Raw genomic sequence first — 17,803 nt, 5'->3', positions numbered from 1 at the left:
GCCTCACCGTAAAGTAAGGTTCATACTTTATTCATGTTATTCAAGCCTCTAAGAGGTGATTCATTATTTAGAGCTTCTACCTCCCAAAGCCAGTTCACTAAGTACATTTTTGGCTCTGAGATAGACTCGCGCAAGCTGCATTTTTCAATCACGAAGACGCTTCCTGCTCCCTCCTCCTCAACCGAGCCTCTTACATTTGGAAATGTTGTGCTTAGTTTTAGTGAAACGGCCCCATGGGGTCCAGAGTTAGATGGCTACAGTATTAATCAGGCGAACTCAAGCTGTGAAGCGCACAGAGCAAAGTGTTCCCCCTGGGTACAGAGCAGATGAGGGACATTGGTTCCAGATGAAAGGAAGATCAGAGGGGGAAGGACAGAGGGAGGAGGGAGAAGCTGGGTTGTTTTCTAATCTAGTGATATGAAGTCAGAGACAGGCAAATCTGTTTTTTTCTCCCTTCAAAGTGTGTTGTAATTGCTGTGAAAAGCGCCTCCATTTAATGGAATACATTAGCATAAAAGCTGGAACACGGTATTATGAGAGTGAATAAAGTGAGTTACAAACTATTTTAGGGAGTAGAGGAATGATTTATGTTTAATATTTGGCCATAAACAAATTATTTTTTTGTCTCCTCTGCATCTTGTGTTACTGTAATTACTCACCAGATGTTTGATGTATCCGCCGCTGCTTTGCACAGCCAGAACATTGAGAGGGATGTGTTGGAGATTGCATCAGGGCTCATGATCGCATTTCACACCGATGGGCTTCATGCTCGCTGACACTCCTGACCTATTTATGATTTAAGAGCCGCGGTGACACTCATTCTTTCTCTCCCGTCTTTCATCTACTGCTCGCATGATCTCACTCGCCCCCGTTATCACGGCTTTGCAAGCAGACAAAAGATCCACTGGGTGGAAAACTCTGGAGGAGACTGACTTGGGAGATAGCAGGAGTGTGTCACAGAACAGAGTTAATTTGATTAGGAGTCAGAAACGGCACGCAGCTGTAAAGTCAAATATGGAGGCAACAGCTTAGTGGGCATAAAAACAGAAGGAAAAAAGTCTGAGTGAATAACAATGAAGCATGAAAATGTTTTTAAGCGACTTGTCCTTTTTCTTCACAAATTTCTGACCATGTTTCCGAAAAATCTGCTCCTCTCTTTCAGAACAACGACCCCTTGGCGCTCAGCTATCACGGATACCCGTCTCATAGTCAGGTAAGAGGAAAAACATGTGCCAAAATCCACGTTGTGTAATGTGGCCTCATTCCACTCCTTCCATTTATACAGTATTCAGATAACATTAATATGGCTCAGTGTAGCTCTTCAAACCACAAGGTGGGGGTGTAGATTATAAATTAGCAGTCGTGTAGTAAAAGACACGCCTCCACAACCCTCCAGTATTACCCTCCACCCACTTTCCTTTCTGTTCCCAATAATGCACACTTAGTAATCATCTTTCAGATGGCAAATCCAACTTGTTCTTTCTCTTTTAGCACCTTTAAACATGCTGATGTTATAGTTTTCTGCCCACAAACACGCACTCACACTGCATTGCATCTTGTTTGTGTTTATGTGTGTGTGCGTGTAAGACTACAGCATGTTTGCCCATCTTTGTATTAGCCTGCTGATTGTGTTATTAGACTGCTCAGTTTATGTGGTTAATCCTTAGATCATCCTCCGTTCATCCACTCATCCTCTCATGTTCTGCCCGTAATCTCCTCATCCCTCGCACTCCGTGGTGCCCGACAACCTCCGGCTGCTTATCTGCACTTTATCTGTCTTCACTTGAATGCTTTTATTTGCCCCAGTATGAGAATGGGCTTTTTTTTTTTAGTACAGCTAAGTGGGTATTGCAGAAGCCTGGAAGTCAAACAGACAGTTTTGATTTCACTCTTAATCTTACTTTTGATGATGATGTTTTAAAGTTTCGGCTTGTCTGAACAGCCTCTTGTTGGGATCGAAAGAAGTCATTCAAGGACTGCTTGGGGGCTTGGAGGTGTGATTTGGCCTCTGACCAGGAGGGGGGAAAAAATGACAGAGAGGAAGAAAACAATGCCGGGCAGCGGAGGCTTCCACAACACTGAGGTGCTAAACTGTCAGCAGCAGTGTGAGAATGATGTGATCAAAGACTCCTGGAAGGAAGAGCCTGGAGAGTAGCAGAAGCCCCAAGTGTGAAGGGGAAGACAAGCTCTTTGCAGATGGAGTATGAAACTTGGCAGGCTGCCTATTGAAGTAGTTTTCAAACTTTTTTTATATAAAGTAAAATCATCAGGTAATGGCTTGGCATGGTATTTGTCACCCGGTGCGCAAACCTGTGCCACGCTGGAGTTCTGCATTTGAGCAAAGGATTCACGTGCAGTGTGCTGTGCTGAAGATTAATGCCACTTCATTACTCGTGTAGTCGATGGTCGTTATTCAAGAAACGATGGCGATTTGTTCGGCGGGTGCTGGCATCTTTTCTTGCATCTTTGATGAGCCTTCCTGCTCAGGGCGTGTTTGGTGCCCCCAGTGGTGTCGTTTTCTTCTGAGAAAAATCTGCTCAATGCTTCAATATGTTTAGCTGTAATGATGCTATCTTTAGCTCTCTGCTGGACGCGGATTACTGTGGGGGTTTGGGAGCTGAAACCAGGTTGATACATATTTTTAAAAATGCAGCGAGCGCGAAGCCAAAACAATGATCTAAAAGGTGCTAAAATGCTCTGTAAACCTAAGGGGAGCTGCAGAGCTTACACCGCTGTGGCTTCATCCTCCTTGTTTTTATAGAAATATCGTCCGACAAAGCTTTAAGTTGAATGTGATAACAGCCAGACTTGGGCCATGTTGGCGGTGTTATGAAAAACGCTGCTCGGTATGACCTAGTATCGTTGCAGTCGTGACTTTTGCAGGAAAAAAATGACTGATGTGTAAAATTACCGGCTCATTTGCGTAACAAGGTGCGTGTCTGAGAGAGAGAGAGAGAGAGAGAAGAAAAGACGTCTATTGCTCTCTCCCAGTGGTGCCAGCAGCCCCAGTTAACTCACCTACATGGAGAAAGAGAATAGAAGGAGAGAGAGAGAGTGAGGAGAGGAGAGGAGGACTGCGACATGAGAGGAAAGCAGAGGGGAGGGGAAAGTTTGCAGGTGTGACAGAGGCAGAGAAGTAGGAAGGGGGAGGCGTTAGGCTATCTGGGTGAGATAGGAGGAGAGGAGGAGGACCGGAGAAGAGACAGAAGAGATGAGCAGGCAAGGGCACAGCAGCAAAACAGAAGGCTGGGGGTAGAGGGAAAGCAAAGGAGCGAGTGGGAGAGGGAAAGAAAAGACTGAGTGGGAGTCGGGGAGAGAGAGAGAGAGAGAGAGATAGATAGAGGGGAAGGGGGGGTTGAAAGAAAAGAAAAGCAAGCAAGTAAGCAAGTGAGGGAGAGTGACAGGGACAGAAGCCAGGAGAGGAGGAGGAGGAGGTGGGGAGGGGAGGGGATTGGCAGGGCAGACAGAGCGAGCGGGGGCAGAGAGAGGGAGATTTTGAATCTGTGAGACAGACAAGAGAGACTGAGCTGGTGAGGTGACACAGGCTCGGCGAGGGAGAGAAAGCGAGGCAGCGTGAGAAGAGGAAAGGAGAGAGAGGAGAGAGGAGCGACGACAGTTTGAGTTGTTGCACAGAATACGATGATGGGACTGTACTATCCTAACGTGCTGTCGGTGAGTGTTTATCCCCGTATCTTTTCATATCCTCCTCCGCCTGCGTGCACAGCCGCTGCATCTCCTCGTCGGCGCTCGGGCTCGGCCGCACGCGAAACGGCATCAGAACGGGCTGTCATCGAGCATTAAATGTTAATTAACTACTAACAGACGAGGAGTCTACTTGACCCGATCGCTAGAGCGGGTCCAGTCAGAGAGCGTTTCGGGCTCTTGTCAGGACTCGGCAGCTACTTGCTACGAGTGGGATATAAACACTGGAAGTAGTGTAGCAGGCGTTGATGACAGCGAGATACAGGCTGGAGATCGTATCTCCACAATTATGATTCGTTATGCCGAGCCGCACGAGCGGCAGTGTGTTATTGTACGCTGTTATTGTGGCATCTGTCCCCCCCCCAACCCTGCCAAAAGCTAGAAGTGCACGCAGTTTGAACATCAAGGGCTGCCACTGCCAGAAACTGCGCTCAGCCATGTATTATGTATGGTCAGGAGAATCTTATGTGAGCATACAGTACAGCGTGTCAGCTGGATGTAGCGGTTCAGTGGCGCTATTTCTGCTAGTCAACTATTTCGATATATCTGAAGCAGGAGAGTGGAAGCAGAGAGGGAATTGGAGGGGGGAGAGGAGAGGTAAGTGGAAAACTCTTTCTTCTTTATTGGCCCTGCAGCTGTCTCTGTACATCGCTCCAGCCTGTGAGCGAAAGGGACAGGTGTCCACAGAACAGTTGTCCCTGCCCTTGTGTTGTGTTTTCCTTTTTTTATTGCTCGTTCTTTCTCTCTCGTCCTCCCTTCTGCATCTCTTCTATTCAGCTAACAACACCTCCTCACTGTAATTTCTGTGTCACACATTTCACAAACACACACACAAGCTCGAGCACACAGTGGGCTGCAAAGTTGGTGCATGAAGTGTCATGTTCATATCATTACATTTCAATTGGTGTGAGTCAGTATGAGTGTGTGTGTGCTTCTCTTTCAGCTGTACCTTGGATTCCTGCTCTCTTTACTGTTTGACCTCTTTTCTCCCTTCTCTCGCTCTCCCCGGGGCCCTGGCAGCTGTTATCTCAATGTTTTCCTTTAAGAGCCCCTGGAAGAGAGGGGGATGGGGTTTGAAGGGAGAGAAGGAGAGAAGGAGAGAAGGAATGGGAGCACGAGGAGAAGATTTTTAAAACAATTTTAGGGTGATGGGACACCCCACGCTTCCCCACCGCAGTCAAGGAAGCTCGTAGGTGAGGGAGCAGAACAGACACGGGCGAGCAGCATGAAAATCACATATTGTAGGTCAACTAGAGGCGGCTAGTTTGCTCAGTGACGCAATTTCAGTGTGTAAAGCTGACTTTGCAGTTATGTCCATATGTGAGTGTTCCGAGTTTGTTTACAGCGGGGGTAATTTATCAGCTCCTTGATGGCGCTGCATTTGCTAATTTTATATAACTAAATATATATATTTTTTAAATTGTCTCTTTCTCCTGCGAGAGAGTTGAGAGCAGCAGATCGGGTGCAGAAGAAATATTTTCTCAAGCCCCACCTAAGCGTGTGCCCTGAGGCAAGGGAGAGACGCCTACCTGCTGCAAAAGCTATGCGCAGCCTGCCACGCTTGCACAAACTGGAAACGGGTCGTGAGGATTCACCCCCCCACACACTGGCACGCCTCCACCTCCCAAATCTTGTTATCGATTCTTTGCAGGGGTAACAATGGTGGTCGTTAACTGATCCCGATGAACCGTGTTGCCGTGGCAACTTGGATGAGTCACTCATTTTGCGCTGATTGTTAGGTGGTTCGAGGCATGAGGCAAAATGTTGATGGGAAACCTTTTGTGATGTAAACACCTTTCTGGACGGGGGTAAATCTTGAGCGGGCCTCCTCCTCCTCCAGCTGTGTGCTTCCCTTAACTGCTCTAAAAGTGCTCAGCGTGAGGCATCAGTGCAGCTTTAACAAAAAAAAAAAAGGAAAAAGGCAGGGGTTGCCCTTCCTGACTCTTTAGGCGGTGCAGTTGACAGTGACAACACCGTCCTACAGCTGGCTTCCGTATGTTTTTAAACCACACTGGACAACCAGGCGATTAGTGCAGAGCCCTCTGTGAGCGTCAAACAGGACAAACTAGTTTCAGGGTCATGTCTAATGTATTGAAAGAGGCATAGTCATGTTGGGTTAATACATATCTGTTTGCAGGTTTGTATGCTCACCTGCCTGTGTGTTTGTCTGGGATGGCGTGTGGATTCTAATGTGGAATAAATGTGAACAAATAATGTCATCATCCTTTTTGTTTTCGGGTGTTTATCTTTCATAAAATGCCGCAGTGGTGCTGAACGGACCATTTATGCAGCTACTGAGGAGATGACAGGGGAAAGTCGGGGTTGTGCGTGTGTGTGCATGCGTGCACGCGCGAATGCATGTTCCTGTGCACATGTATGAGGCTGGGGAGTCTCCCAGAAATGGCGTGCGAGGAAGGGGAGACCCTACAAGGAAAAGGATGGGGGTGGATTAGGAGGGGTTTGTTTGACAAGCACACATGTTACCCTATAAGGAAATGGAGGAGAGAATGGAAGGAGGAGCCTGGATCGCGCTGATATCCTGTTGCTATGAGGCAAATGAGCTTGATTGACATGTGTGGGGGCGGGACGTATGCGAGGGTCCCGTCTGGATTTTATGAAGCGTAAAGAAGTGAAGCGCACAGCAGAGAGAGTGGGAGGAAAGGGAGAACAGCAGCAGAGAGGAAGAGCGAGTGAAGGGAGGAGGGGGGAACCGATGGAGGAGGGGTTGATGTTGGATGGAATAATTTAACAAGAGGGTGTCTCCTGGCTCATCGGTATGCCACAGGCATGTTGTAAAACATTTCTCCAGCTGTTTGCAGCTTGGGTAACAGCAGCGCAGACTCGGAAGCCAAGATCTGAGCTGAACACCGAACTTCACCACTTAATCCGATTATTGAGCCAAAATACGAGCTGCTGCTAACAACATGAATCACGTTTTCCATAGTCCAGTCTGTTGAATTAGGCATTAGCGTTATGGCCGGAAGCCAGAGAAAGTACGATTCTGAAACGTCATTATTCATGTGAAATGACCCACTGATGCCCCAGTTAGCTTTTAACCACACTTCCTCTCCTCTCTCCTTTGCTCTTCTCCTTGTCTCCTCGAGTAGCGTAGTGAGACTGCCGCAGACGGGCACATTTTATAACATGCCTCCTCAGACACACTTGCTGCTGCTAACTGACCCGAAAGTAAGCCAGCTACAGCTACCGCTCTGAGTCACTGGCTTTGCCTGGCCAACGCATGCACTTTCACAACCCTTAAAATCCCTTAAAACACCGGGAGCATACACCGAGACAAGCGCAAGACATGCACACAAACAAAATGTACACAAACCTTGAGTGCTGACACAAATGAACAGCCTACAGTTTGCTTGTGCACAGGGCAGCACTTCTCCAAGAATGCTCTCCTCCTCTGCCTTTGTGTTCCTCCTCTTATCCTGCTATCTGTGTGCATTTATTCAGTAGATGCTTTTATCCTGATTCGAATCACAAAGGCCACTCGCAGTCAGCAAAAGGCCCCAAAGCCTTACAGAGGGAGGGAGACGAGGAGGGGGGCACATACTGTTTTTGGAGATACGGGGTTGTTAACACAGTGCATCAGGTATAGAGAGGCCCGTTGAGATGCTGCAAAAATGGATCTCCTCTGAAAAGGCCAATCGTCAAACACAAATACAAGGTTGTTTTTGGCTTGCATTCCCGCTTCTATTTTGGGTCTGGCAGAAGGAGCGGCAACAGCCGGGGTTGTCCATTCTCCTGCGAGGCTGTAGTCTGTGCATGAGCAACAACAATGAGGAGAAGAGAAGAACCGACAGAGTTGTGATCGGGGGTCTGTGTCAGAAAATAACTTAAAGAGACTCCGACTCTAACCACAAATTTCTTATTTTCAGTCCCAGAAAAAGCTCCCAGTATTCCTCGCTAAGAGCTAAATATAATTGAACACGGGGAATTTTAATCCAGAGAAGCTAGAAATGTGAATCAGAGCTGGTCTTGAGATTTATCTTCAAAACTACCAGTGGAGACTGGAGTCAGCAAGTTTGCACTATTACATTTATTTCAGCACAGCTCATTCATTCACTGTTTTCTTGAATTTGCCTTAAAGTTTAGATTATTTAGCCTGATAAGGACAAGACACACATGTATGTGAAAACATGGGTTGCTGTTGATGTTTATTAATACTCAGATCCAGAGAGATCTTGTTCACTACCTACCTCTACTACCTTTACTTTGGTTTTTCTTTGGTTTTTAGTGATTAGAGCTGCAACACAATCGTCCTCAACCAGAAATATTCAGATGATCTGTCCAATATTGGCTGCTATAACTTATTTGTTCCATAGGTGCGACTGTTTGCTTATCAATGAAGAAATGCTTCCTCATTGATCAGTCTCTTAGGCATCTAAAGGTTCATAGAGATTGCTACATTAATGCATTCTTAATGTGATTTTATGCCGTGCCGAGGATGAATCCTGCATATTTACAGATCTATTTCTCTATCATTGGTGACATTCGTCAACTGGTCTATGAAATGAACTGGTTCCAGTACCTTTGATATCGATGATACAGCTGATTCAGGGTTGGTATAGAAAACCTTAGAGAAGGCTGGTGAGGCTCACAGGGTCACAGAGTTTATGTTCCTCCTCCTTTCAGAAAAAAAGATCAAAGATTTGAAGTCGTCATCTCTAAATCTGCCTCCTGGGTCATACCTCTACTCAGTGGTTTGTGCTGCTGAAATTACATATGTATATTGCTGCAATCAGAAATTGAGGCTTAAAGCGTGCGCTATTAACATCCAAGTCACTATCATTCTGTCTAAGTTGCATCACAACTTGTCAAGTCCAAGACTGACTCATCTGTAGTCGAGTGAGATGTGTCATGAGTCATCAATGTTGGGACTCAAGTACGACAGCAGTAAAGCGGTGATGAACAGTAGGAGGGTGGTTTTCCCATCAAATTGGACAAAAGATAGACTTTTATTGCATTTATTCATGTAAGCCTCTACAGCAGGGGGATCCCTCAGTTAAAACAATCTTCCTTTTGACCTTTTTTGCTTATATGTTAAGTTTTTTTTAATTCATTCCATTGAAGCTCTTTAATTTGCAGTAAGATAGAAATATAAAATAAATGATAGCTTTAGACTTTAAATAAAAGCAGAGCTGTCAGCGTATTCACTCAGTGCAGCTTGTTGGACGGTGGAAAAGCATCTGAAGGTGGGAGGGGAGGCGTGGAGGTGCTTTGAGCTCAGCGTTAATAACATGGCGATATTTATAAACAAATATCTGCTCATTTTATTTTAACCTTTGCTTTTTACTTATATGAATATGCAGAATCTTTTGGGAAGTGGAGCGGGAAGCCTTCTGGTTTCCGTTTGTAGCCCGGTTAACACTAGTTGGAACACAAACAGTCGCTTTTGAGCAGGCTTTGTTTGCACGCAGGTAAACAGTCCCAATGAAAGGCACAAGAGAGGCTGCATTTTTGAAAATGCAGCCTCCAAACCACCAGCTATCATCTAATGCCAATTTTGTTTTTAATTAGTTTTAAAAATGTATCTCAAACAATGACTGCCAGATGGAAGAGGAAGTCTTGGCCCAGGTCATCAGAGCAGAAGACAAGCCAGTACGTTCTCTGACTGACGACATGGTAACACCCGTAACGTTTACCGTTTTCACCGTTTTTAATTTAGCCTGTTAGCTAAATAGCGAATATTTGGCAGTCAGAGCACAGAACTGCATTATGATGCGGTGATGCCACTAGATCAAAAGTGAAAGAGATCATTAAAATTTAATGGCGCTGCATTTAATAGCGGCTGAAACAGTTAAAAGGTTTCCCTCATTGCCACAAAATGTTGCCAGCCTATTGTCCCCTTTCAGCTTTTCCCGTTTCACCGCTTCACCCAATCTGGGGTCATCAACTTTCCCTTTCGAAGGAAGACACGGGAGCGGGTCGAGTTTCTCTCTCTTTATGTTTGCCACCCAGGTTAGCTCCTACCTAGTGACCCAGAATTGCTTGCTCCACCTACTCTCATATTCACCTCCGCAAATGCATTTAATCTAGGATGGGTTTATGCAAAGTGAAGTCATTCAGTGTGTCACTTAACATGTCTGTTTTTTCCCCAGCTGCAGTTAAAAGCTTGATCTAAACTAGCTAATTTCCACATCTCTGCTCTCTCCTTTTCTTTTTTTTTTTGCATCTCTGAATTGAGCAAATGTAATGAATTCAGGATCTCTCATCAGAGGATTGCAGCTAATGTTCACATTATTGCCACCAGTGAAGTAACAGAGTGTTGTTTCTTTTCCCCCACAACAAGGAGAAAATGCATGTTTTGTTCACTAATTGGAGCATAAAATCATAACGGCTAATAACAGAAACCAAATTAATGAGAGGGTGAAGTAATGCAGGAAAAGAGATGCAGCAGTTCATTTCTCTTTATTTATTCTGGGAACTTGGAAGAGCTGAAATTTTGCAAAGCCGCACCTCTAAAAGCATGCATCCTAAAACCCTGGCAGGTTATAATAATCACAGGAACAATCTGTGCAAATCACAAGCACGGCTCGCCAAGGTGTAAGGTGTTTGCGCTGCGACGTGAAACTTAGGACACGGAGGCGAGGCTGTTGAGGAGCGCTATCTTGTATCAAAATCTTAATTTGAGTGCTTGTGGGCGAGATCGGAAGAGGTTCATACAGCTGCAGAGTTTAGATGAGCGGACACAGCTGCTATCTGAAAACGTGAATGAAGTTAAACTTGGACACTGTGGTCAGTAATCTGGTGGCTGTATTGCTCAAGTGGCAGCCACTGAAGATGAGGATCGCGGTTTCTGTTTTGCCCGAGGTGGTGACTCTTCACCTGCCAGGCGAGCTGCGGGGATGTGTGCGCGCGGCGAAATGGTGTGGCAGCGGCGCTTCGGGGTAAGGCTCACAGTGTTGAGATGAGCGATAACATGCATTTTAGTGCCCGTTATCGGTGAGCGAGAGCCAGGGAGATGGCAGGATTTCTGTTTGTAATTACACTCCTGAAATCACAAAAGGCAGAACGCGGCTGCAGCCTTTAACGGACGAGTTCAAAGCATTCCTCTTAAAGCGTCTGGTTCTGCCTCCTTTTTGCCTCACGACGGCGGGAAAGACAAGTATAGGTGCGATGCAAAGAATTTTCTGCACCAGGAATCTTCCAGTAAATGATTAGATGAATAATTATATCATTCTTTTGTTGTTCTTTAAAAAGGCAGCTTAAAACTCATGTGTTCAGACAGACACTATGTTGTTTTTCTTCATTCATGTGTGTCCACTTTGCCTTTGGCGTGGGCTGGATTTGATTAAATTACCTCTGTAAAGCAATTTGTGACCATTCCTTGTCTCAAAAAGCGCTATAAAAATGAACTTTACTCATTTACTTAGCGACTTGTGAGTTCCGGTATATCAGACATGATTATTCTTAAGTTTTAGACCCCGCTTTGCTTTTAGAGCTGCATAAATTCTTTGTGGCATCGATTCAGCGAGGTTCTGGAAACATTCCTCTGAGATTTTGGTCCTCACTGGCATGAAGGAATCGTGCAGCTCATGAAGCCGTTTTTCTTTTTTTCTTTTTTCTCCTTTTGCCCGTTCCCCCACATCTCAAGGGTGCTCGATTGGATTGAGATGTGGAGACTGTGGAGTATACTGAGGATACCACTGAGCCCATTCTCCTGCTGAAAATAGCCATTTGAAGATGGGTACACTGTCATTATAAAGGGATGGGCATGGTCACAAACAGCATGAGGTTCAAAGTTTACCATAAAAAAAACACATCTGCAATACAATTACACCACCAACCTGAATCGTCGATATAAAAGCAGGATGGATCCGTGCTTTCGTTTTGTTTATGCCAAATCCTGACCCGTCCGTCTGAGTGCTGCACCACAAATCGAGATTCATCGCGACCAGGCAACGTTTTGTCCCAATTTTTAGTGAACCCGTGCCACTCAATTTCCTGTTCCGAGATGACAGGAGCGGCACCCGGTGTGGTCGTCTTCTGCTGTGGGCCATCTGCTTCCATATTCTTTGTGCTGTGTTCGGCGATGCTCATCTGCATATTGGTGGTTATTTGAGTTGCTGCCACGTTTCTGTAAGCTCAAACCACTCTGGCTGTTTGTCTCTGGCCCCTCCCCCCATTCTCTATAAACCCTGGAGATGGCTGCATATGAAAATCTCAGTAGATCAGCAGTTTGTCAAACCAGCCTGTCTGGCACCAACGGCCATGCCACTTTCAAAGTCACCTAAATCACCTTTCCTCCTCATTCTGATATTTGGTTTTAACTTCGTAGGAGTCTCCTGACCAGTGCCAGTGTCTGACTCAGTCCATTGAGGTTGTATATAGGTACATACAGGAACGAATTTCTTTGAAGTGTGATGGGCGGCATTTTCCTTTTAATAACAAAGCATTTCAAGGACGATGCTTCTGACTGATAAAATGTCTTAAAAAAGTAGTCCAGGAAGAAATCATTAGATTGATGTTTATAGTAAATGTACACAAATCTATGTTCTGTATTTAGAGTTAGGATTTATCCAATAGAAAAAATACTTAAGTTGTTAAGTTTAACAAATTCCAGCTTTATTTGCTTAAGTTTGTCTGCTTGGTACACGGCACAGTTTCTCTCTCACTGCTCGCTGGGAGCAGCTCAGCTGAAGCTGTTCTCGTGTCACGATATCGATGTGATCCGTGTCGACCGCGTGCATCCCCCGGTTTGTTACTGAGTCGAGGGGCCGGACTACAGTGTCACAGGTGTGACGCTGAGAAAGGTCAAAAGCTGGGAGACAGATGGCATGCTCGCAAACGCACACACAAACACACACGCACACATACGTACATACTCACCCTCCCACACACTTATAACACTCCCAAAGGGACAGTGATCTATTGTGCAGCTCAGATGGGCATCGCTGCAGCCTGTCACACACACACACACACACACACACACACACACACACACACACACACACACACACTTGAAGTGAGTATAGCCAAGCAGATGTCAGGTAGGCTCAACTGAGTCTATTTAGAAGTGATATAATGCCGACGGGGGGGCGACATTGTAACTTCTTTTACTAATTAATTATTGTATTACTGTCTTTGCGAGTCTGTCTTACATTAGTACTATTCCTAATAAAGCAATGATGATGATGATTGTAGTAATTAGTTGTTACAGTCAAATGAGAAGAACAAAGAGGTTAGAAAGACACAGCAAAGGAGAATAGGCTGAACAAAAAAGGCTACACAATGGGTGCTACTCCGGGTTTCTAGATATCGTCATCATTTGTGTCTATTGTGATTTACAAATGTATAATTTAGTTTTTATGATTTTGTTTTCTGGTGCCGGTATCAGGTTGTTTAGTTCTCATTTTCTGGTACATTTTAATGTCATATGTATCAGGTGTGGTGAAAAAAATATTGAGAGTTGGTAGAGTTTTTTGTTTTTTTAAATCAGGGCTAACATGCTAACGTGGCTCACGCCAGATTAATGATGATGGTCAACTGGATTTTGGCAATCAGTGTGATCTCTGCAACCACTTGAATGCATTACCACAATAGTTTTGTACATTCTTGGTCCCCAGTAGATGAATCTTACCACTAAAAATTTGATTTCATTCGGTTTGATTTGTATAGCGCCAAATCACAGCAACAGTTGCCTCAATGCACTTTATATTGGAGGAGAGCCTACAATAATACAGAAAAACCATTAGGCAACAAACTATGAGCAAGCAATTGGCGACAGTGGGAAGGAAAAACTCCCTTTTAGCAGGAAGATGCATATAGTGAATACTTTATACCTGCTAAATGTCGGTATGTTAAGTTTGTTGCTTTTAACTGTTTTTACACTTTCTCTGCAGCCCTTAGCATTTCTCACATCACCTGACAAAGGTGTTATGGCAGTGAGCAAATCTCCAGTGCAATCACTTTGGATGTCAGCTCATCTACCAGCATGTGAGAGGTCAGATTGTACCGGTTGACAAATCGCTCCGCTAAACGTCCACTGCGTTCACAGCTACAGTAAGTGAGGGGGTGTCGCTTACTGCCTTCTGCATGTCTCATCCAGGCAATCTGTTTCTGGTAGTGTGACCACGTCGTAAGTAGACCGTTTCATGCTTTGCGGTACTTTGCGTGAAAAAGGACAAACTCAGACAATGTCCTGATTTATTTATTTATTTTCTTAAAACGTGCTGACATTAGCATTTAAAGCATCCCTCTCTGAACCAGAAAACCATCGTAGTGTTTTTATAGTCTTTAATAAAATGACCAAACACTGCAGTTATTGGAATTAGAAATCTGGTGAAGTTTGAGTAATCCTTTGCAGCTATGGATCGGGCCTCGTCTCTTGAATCTGTCATCACCTTTTATCTTCAAATCCCCCAGCCCGGCCCCGTCCTCTCCCATCCTTGCTGCCTCTCTGTTACCATTTAGGGTATCCATACTCCACTGCCAGCAGTAAGGAATGTGTGTGCGCGTGTGTGTGTGTTGTGTTAATGCCTCTGCCATGTTTATGTGTCTCTACCATGTGTTTATGGACGCCTGTGTTGTTCTCCTACAAGCTCGAATTTTGGCATCTTACACATGCATCTTCTTGGGGGTGGGGGGGATAATATGTACGAAGTACTTGGGCCGGCTTCCTTGCAAACAGTTGGTCTTTGTGTGAGCGTTTAGGTGTGTGGGTGTTTGCGTGTCAAAGGTGGTTTGTGTGCAGAGGCGTTTGTAAGTGTGCGTGCAGGCATTAGACACTCATCATTGTGCAACACACTGAGCATGGAGGCATCTGACCCTCAATAATAGATGTGGCAGCAGTGAATATTTAATGGTTGGGGGGTGGGGTGGGGGTGGGGGGTTAGATACACGCACACACACACACACACACACACACACAGGAAAATGGAAATATAATATCCATGCCTGTATGACTTTTAGACTGACGCTCTTGGGGAAGTGGTCTCTGTGTGGTCGGGTGATGCTCTTAGTAAAAGATACCGTGGTATTTCGCCAGCCGACCACTTTAGTTCTCACTCCCACCTCACTTTTCTCTCTTTTTCTTCCAACAGGGTTCTCAGGATAGTGCTGGCGGTCAGGAGGGACTCGTCCCCCCACCTTTCTCTGCCTTCCCGCCTCCTCCACCACCGCCCCCCCAGAACGGCCTGGCCCTGGATTACGGGGGCAGCCTGTATGCTGCAGGGGCCGTCCAGGGTCCCGTGGAAGCCGGCGGAGCAGCGAATAGCGCAGCCAACGCCGCTAACAGCCTCAGTGCCCAAGTGAGTACCGGCCTCCTTCCTCTGTTGGCAGCCCACACCCAGGCTGTGCCTTGAGAGGGCGCTTAGTGAGTGGGATACACGTTACAGACTGAAATGAGGATATTATAAGAGCACATTACTAATTGTGACCACAATTCAAGTTTTTCTTTTCAACTGAGCTGTAACATTTTCACATGTTGTTTTGTTTTTATCTCGCTCGGATTAAAACGTATAAACCTCTCTGTGTTACGATCGTTCCTCCAAACACAAAAATAATTCCACCTGTCATAACCGATTCTGTGGCCACTTCGCTGTCACAGAAACATACACTGAGAGAGTGTGTGAAGTAGGGGTGGGTTTTTATAATCGATTCATCGATTAAAATCGATTCTGGCTTGGATAACGTAAAATCGATTCATTAAAATCCTGAATCGATTTTTTAATATAAATTTATTTTGTCCGAAATGCCAGAATCTCTGGTGACATCTCACAAAATTTCAAGAACCACCAAACAGTAAATGAGAGCAGGTACAGGGATTCTGCACATAGACTTAAACACACAGCGCGACCCGCGGATCAGAATCAGTTAGATGTCGCCTTTCTCACAGTCGGGGCTGAAAGCCGACAGCTCGCTGATCCGGGTCCGCGCTTTGTGTTCACGCCCTTTATGCGCTGATTCTAAAGCTGTTAGTTTGATCTCTCTCCAAACAATATTGACCGAACCAGCAGCAAAAGAAGATCCAAACGCTTCACATAAACATCGTCATGAATTCACTCTTTTACTGTTTTGCTTCCATTGCGATGCGCAGCTCTCTCTCTCTCCCTCCCCCCCCCCCCACCCTCTCTCTCTCTCGAACAGTTTCGCTTTCTTCATTATTCGCTTGCTTGTTATGCACAAGTCTACTGTTGTTTACAGGCTGTCGGCCGCTGTTTTTTTCCCTTTTACATTCTTCCGAAAAGAAAACCTCATTTCTGCTGTTCAATACTGAACAAATTTAAACTTTTTAATATTATTCAAAATGCAAAATGCTTAGCCGTGTGTCTAATAAAACCGCTGTAACGTCAGAGGTAATGTTCATTAATTAATGGTTTTCTTTCGTTTTTGATGTACTGCAGAATATTTTTATAAAATCCCAGGCCAGGAAAATCACCTTCATGTTTTTCTGTGTTTTATCTTCAGCTACTTTGACACAAAGGCATCTGCTGTGATGCTCACACCTTGGATAAAGTCTTGCGAGTGTCAGCTTCCTTTTTATAGATACAAAAATATGTAAATGTTCTGATCTGAATTATACTTCTGACTGTCAAAATTTCCCAGATTTAAATCGAATCGAATCGAATTAAATCGAATCGTGGATCGAATCGATTTGGGACCTTGTGAATCGGAATTGAATCGATTCTAGAAATCAGTGACGATACCCAGCCCTAGTGTGAAGGCTGCCTTTTTCTGTCTGTCATCAAGTTTATGTAAAAACTACCAAACCGTATTTTATGAAACTGTGGAAAGGTGGAGCGCGGGCAAAGAAAGAACCCATTAAATGTTTTGGAGGCAAGAGTGGGAGAGTTCTGGATCAGTTTCTTTGAAATTGCAAAACAGGTCATTTGCCATGGTTTGGTATTCACTCTCTAAGTGCTTTCTATCATTATGATAGGAAAACAGCTTCTTTTTTTTTAACTCATCCAGCAGTTAGGGTGGAATAGCTACATTTATTTGGAGGGTTTTTGGTTTTTTTTTTCTTCTCTGGTCGACTTGCAAATTACAGCCCAATCTTCACTCTTCTTTTTGCTTTGTTTGTCTTTGAGCACTTTGACATGCAAAAGCCCACACAGCTAAACGCTCACACAAAGAACGACTGTTGGTAACATTGCCTACCCAACTTTTTAAAAAATGACAGAAGTGTGAAAACACAATTTGCTTAAAGCAGGAATTTGACATGGGTGTTACTGCTGATGGCCGCCACTTATATAATGTTATATGCAATGTTTTGTCACCACAGTTAATTTTTATCCACTGTTTTTTCTTCAGGTGGAAAAAAGGTGAAAAATTCAGGTTTCATTTTTTTCAGATGGTGGTATTTAAACATCATTATAAATTTTGAAATTGGACAGCTGAGAGAAACTACATGTTTAGATTGGACTGTGTGTCTAATTTTGCAAATCCAGAGAATGACAGTACTGTGCAAAAGTCTTGACCCACACCTCATTTCTTTATATATAGATTTTCTGAAGGTCTTTTGAAGTTTTTCTTTGTGACATTGGCTGCTTTTCTACTCACTCCAGTCCCTAAAGTTTCTCATTTTTAAAGTAATGTTTGCTTTTTCCCCCCTTGTCGTTGTTTGTTAAGCAACTTAACACTGACTTATGAATAATTCAAGCAAAAGAAAAAAATCCTTAGTCAAGATATGAAGCGGTGTTGTGTCTCCACACAGCAGACAACTGAGCAAAGAGCCAATTTTAGATGATATCTTTGGCACTTCTGGCACCGTTACTAGCAGTGTGTCACAAAGACCCGTAATTTTTTCCCCATTTCTTTAGTTGAATCTGTGAAAAATGCCAGCGATAACACAATTTGAAATTGAAATTTTATTTTTGCACCAACAAGGTGATTATCAAAGAGCTATTAGCAGAAAACTTGGCATATCTCAGCAGGGTGTGCAGCGTGTCCTTAAAATGCTGAGGAAACTGGCCAAATGGAGGAGAAAAGAAGTGGCAGGGATAAAGAAAACTACCTACACCAGATAAACAGAAAGTCATGTCCTTAAGAAATAAGAAGAAATCCAGTAAAGATCTCACAGACAACACAAATACTTGTTGCCACAAATTTTATGCAGCAATGAATCCAAATTTGACATTTTTTGGTACAA

At 44.4% G+C, this 17,803-nt stretch overlaps 1 protein-coding gene across 6 annotated transcripts in view; it reads left to right on the top strand.

The window, feature by feature from the left end:
- rbfox2 (RNA binding fox-1 homolog 2) overlaps positions 1-17,803 on the top strand; it is a 41,783-nt gene that overhangs the window by 8,537 nt on the left and 15,443 nt on the right. For 5 of the 6 annotated variants that reach the window (XM_085354896.1, XM_085354895.1, XM_085354899.1 and 2 more), the window contains exons 2-3: positions 1,163-1,213; positions 14,754-14,960. In XM_085354896.1, coding sequence (XP_085211022.1) covers positions 1,163-1,213; positions 14,754-14,960 — 258 coding nt within the window. Of the gene's footprint in view, positions 1-1,162; positions 1,214-14,711; positions 14,961-17,803 lie in introns of all 6 variants that reach the window. The other variant, XM_085354900.1, reaches the window with a different exon arrangement.

Source organism: Diplotaxodon limnothrissa, linkage group LG6 (genome assembly GCF_057381915.1).
Source record: "Diplotaxodon limnothrissa isolate DT_005_m linkage group LG6, D_limnothrissa_male_GT1.1, whole genome shotgun sequence".
Lineage (NCBI taxonomy): Eukaryota > Metazoa > Chordata > Actinopteri > Cichliformes > Cichlidae > Diplotaxodon > Diplotaxodon limnothrissa.
Note: the sequence above shows the minus strand (reverse complement) of the source record. Positions and strands in the feature narration are given on the sequence as shown.